This window comes from Lupinus angustifolius, chromosome LG03, assembly GCF_001865875.1.
Source record: "Lupinus angustifolius cultivar Tanjil chromosome LG03, LupAngTanjil_v1.0, whole genome shotgun sequence".
Lineage (NCBI taxonomy): Eukaryota > Viridiplantae > Streptophyta > Magnoliopsida > Fabales > Fabaceae > Lupinus > Lupinus angustifolius.
In genome coordinates, this window is record NC_032011.1 from 16,736,999 (window position 1) to 16,737,916 (window position 918).

General features: G+C 35.4%; 1 protein-coding gene across 1 annotated transcript in view; it reads right to left on the reverse strand.

The window, feature by feature from the left end:
- Nucleotides 6-918, reverse strand: part of LOC109342383 — a gene marked incomplete at its 3' end in the record, with an annotated part of 1,364 nt that continues 451 nt past the window's right edge. The window contains 3 exon segments of the mRNA XM_019580377.1: nucleotides 6-394; nucleotides 475-658; nucleotides 756-910. Coding sequence (XP_019435922.1) covers nucleotides 6-394; nucleotides 475-658; nucleotides 756-910 — 728 coding nt within the window.

The following is a 918-nucleotide window of genomic DNA, read 5'->3' on the forward strand; positions in this document are numbered from 1 at the left end:
ACAACTGCATCATATTCTTCTGGGCTACGTAATTTATCACTGTTTTCCAAAATAAGAAGCATGTGGACATGTGGCAATCCTCTTTTCTGGAATTCTGTAACGTACATATAACTCTTAACATTCCCCAAGACGCCTTTATCAATGACATCAGCCCTCAACTGTTCAAATTTTGACCGAAATATTCTTGTTGTCAAATCAGGGCGATCTTGTGCAGTTTGAAAATGTTGAAGCTCGGAAGTGATTTCGTTCCAAGATGGATTACATGTCATTGTAAGGAAAATGTCTGCTTTGCCATCATTAAGCACAATGGCCAAACCATCTTCATAACGCTGAGTTAAGTCTCGACGACTACCGATGAAGGATGATGGTAATACAGTTCGTTGGCCAATATTTGCTGTACCAATAAAATGATTATATTAATATATGTAAATTCAATTGTCATTATTGCTTGAAATTTAATTTGTAAGTGGTTACCTGCATTATATTCTCCTACATGCAAAGCATCTTGTAAACCTTGATACACTTCAGCACGAATATTATTTTGATTTTGACGGATCCACCTCAACCTTCCTGCCTCAACTTTGACATAGTTGTCAACAACATATTGTTGTAAAAGTCGTCCCGATCGTAACAATAATGATTGATCATTGGGACGAATCTACAAATAGACGTTGTTAAATTGTTATGTTTGTGAATGAAGTAATAAAAATAATATAGTATTGAAATATGGTATACATATTATTAATGGAAAGTACCTGTAGCATGTAACTATAATACTCTCGACATGTAATACGTCTACCGTTATGAGTTGTTGTATTTGTATCCCACCCGTACGTTCCATATGGGAAGAGAATAGGATATTGCATAGGATCATAATACCCTACAGTTTCTTGGATCCTCATTAGATTTCCTGCATGA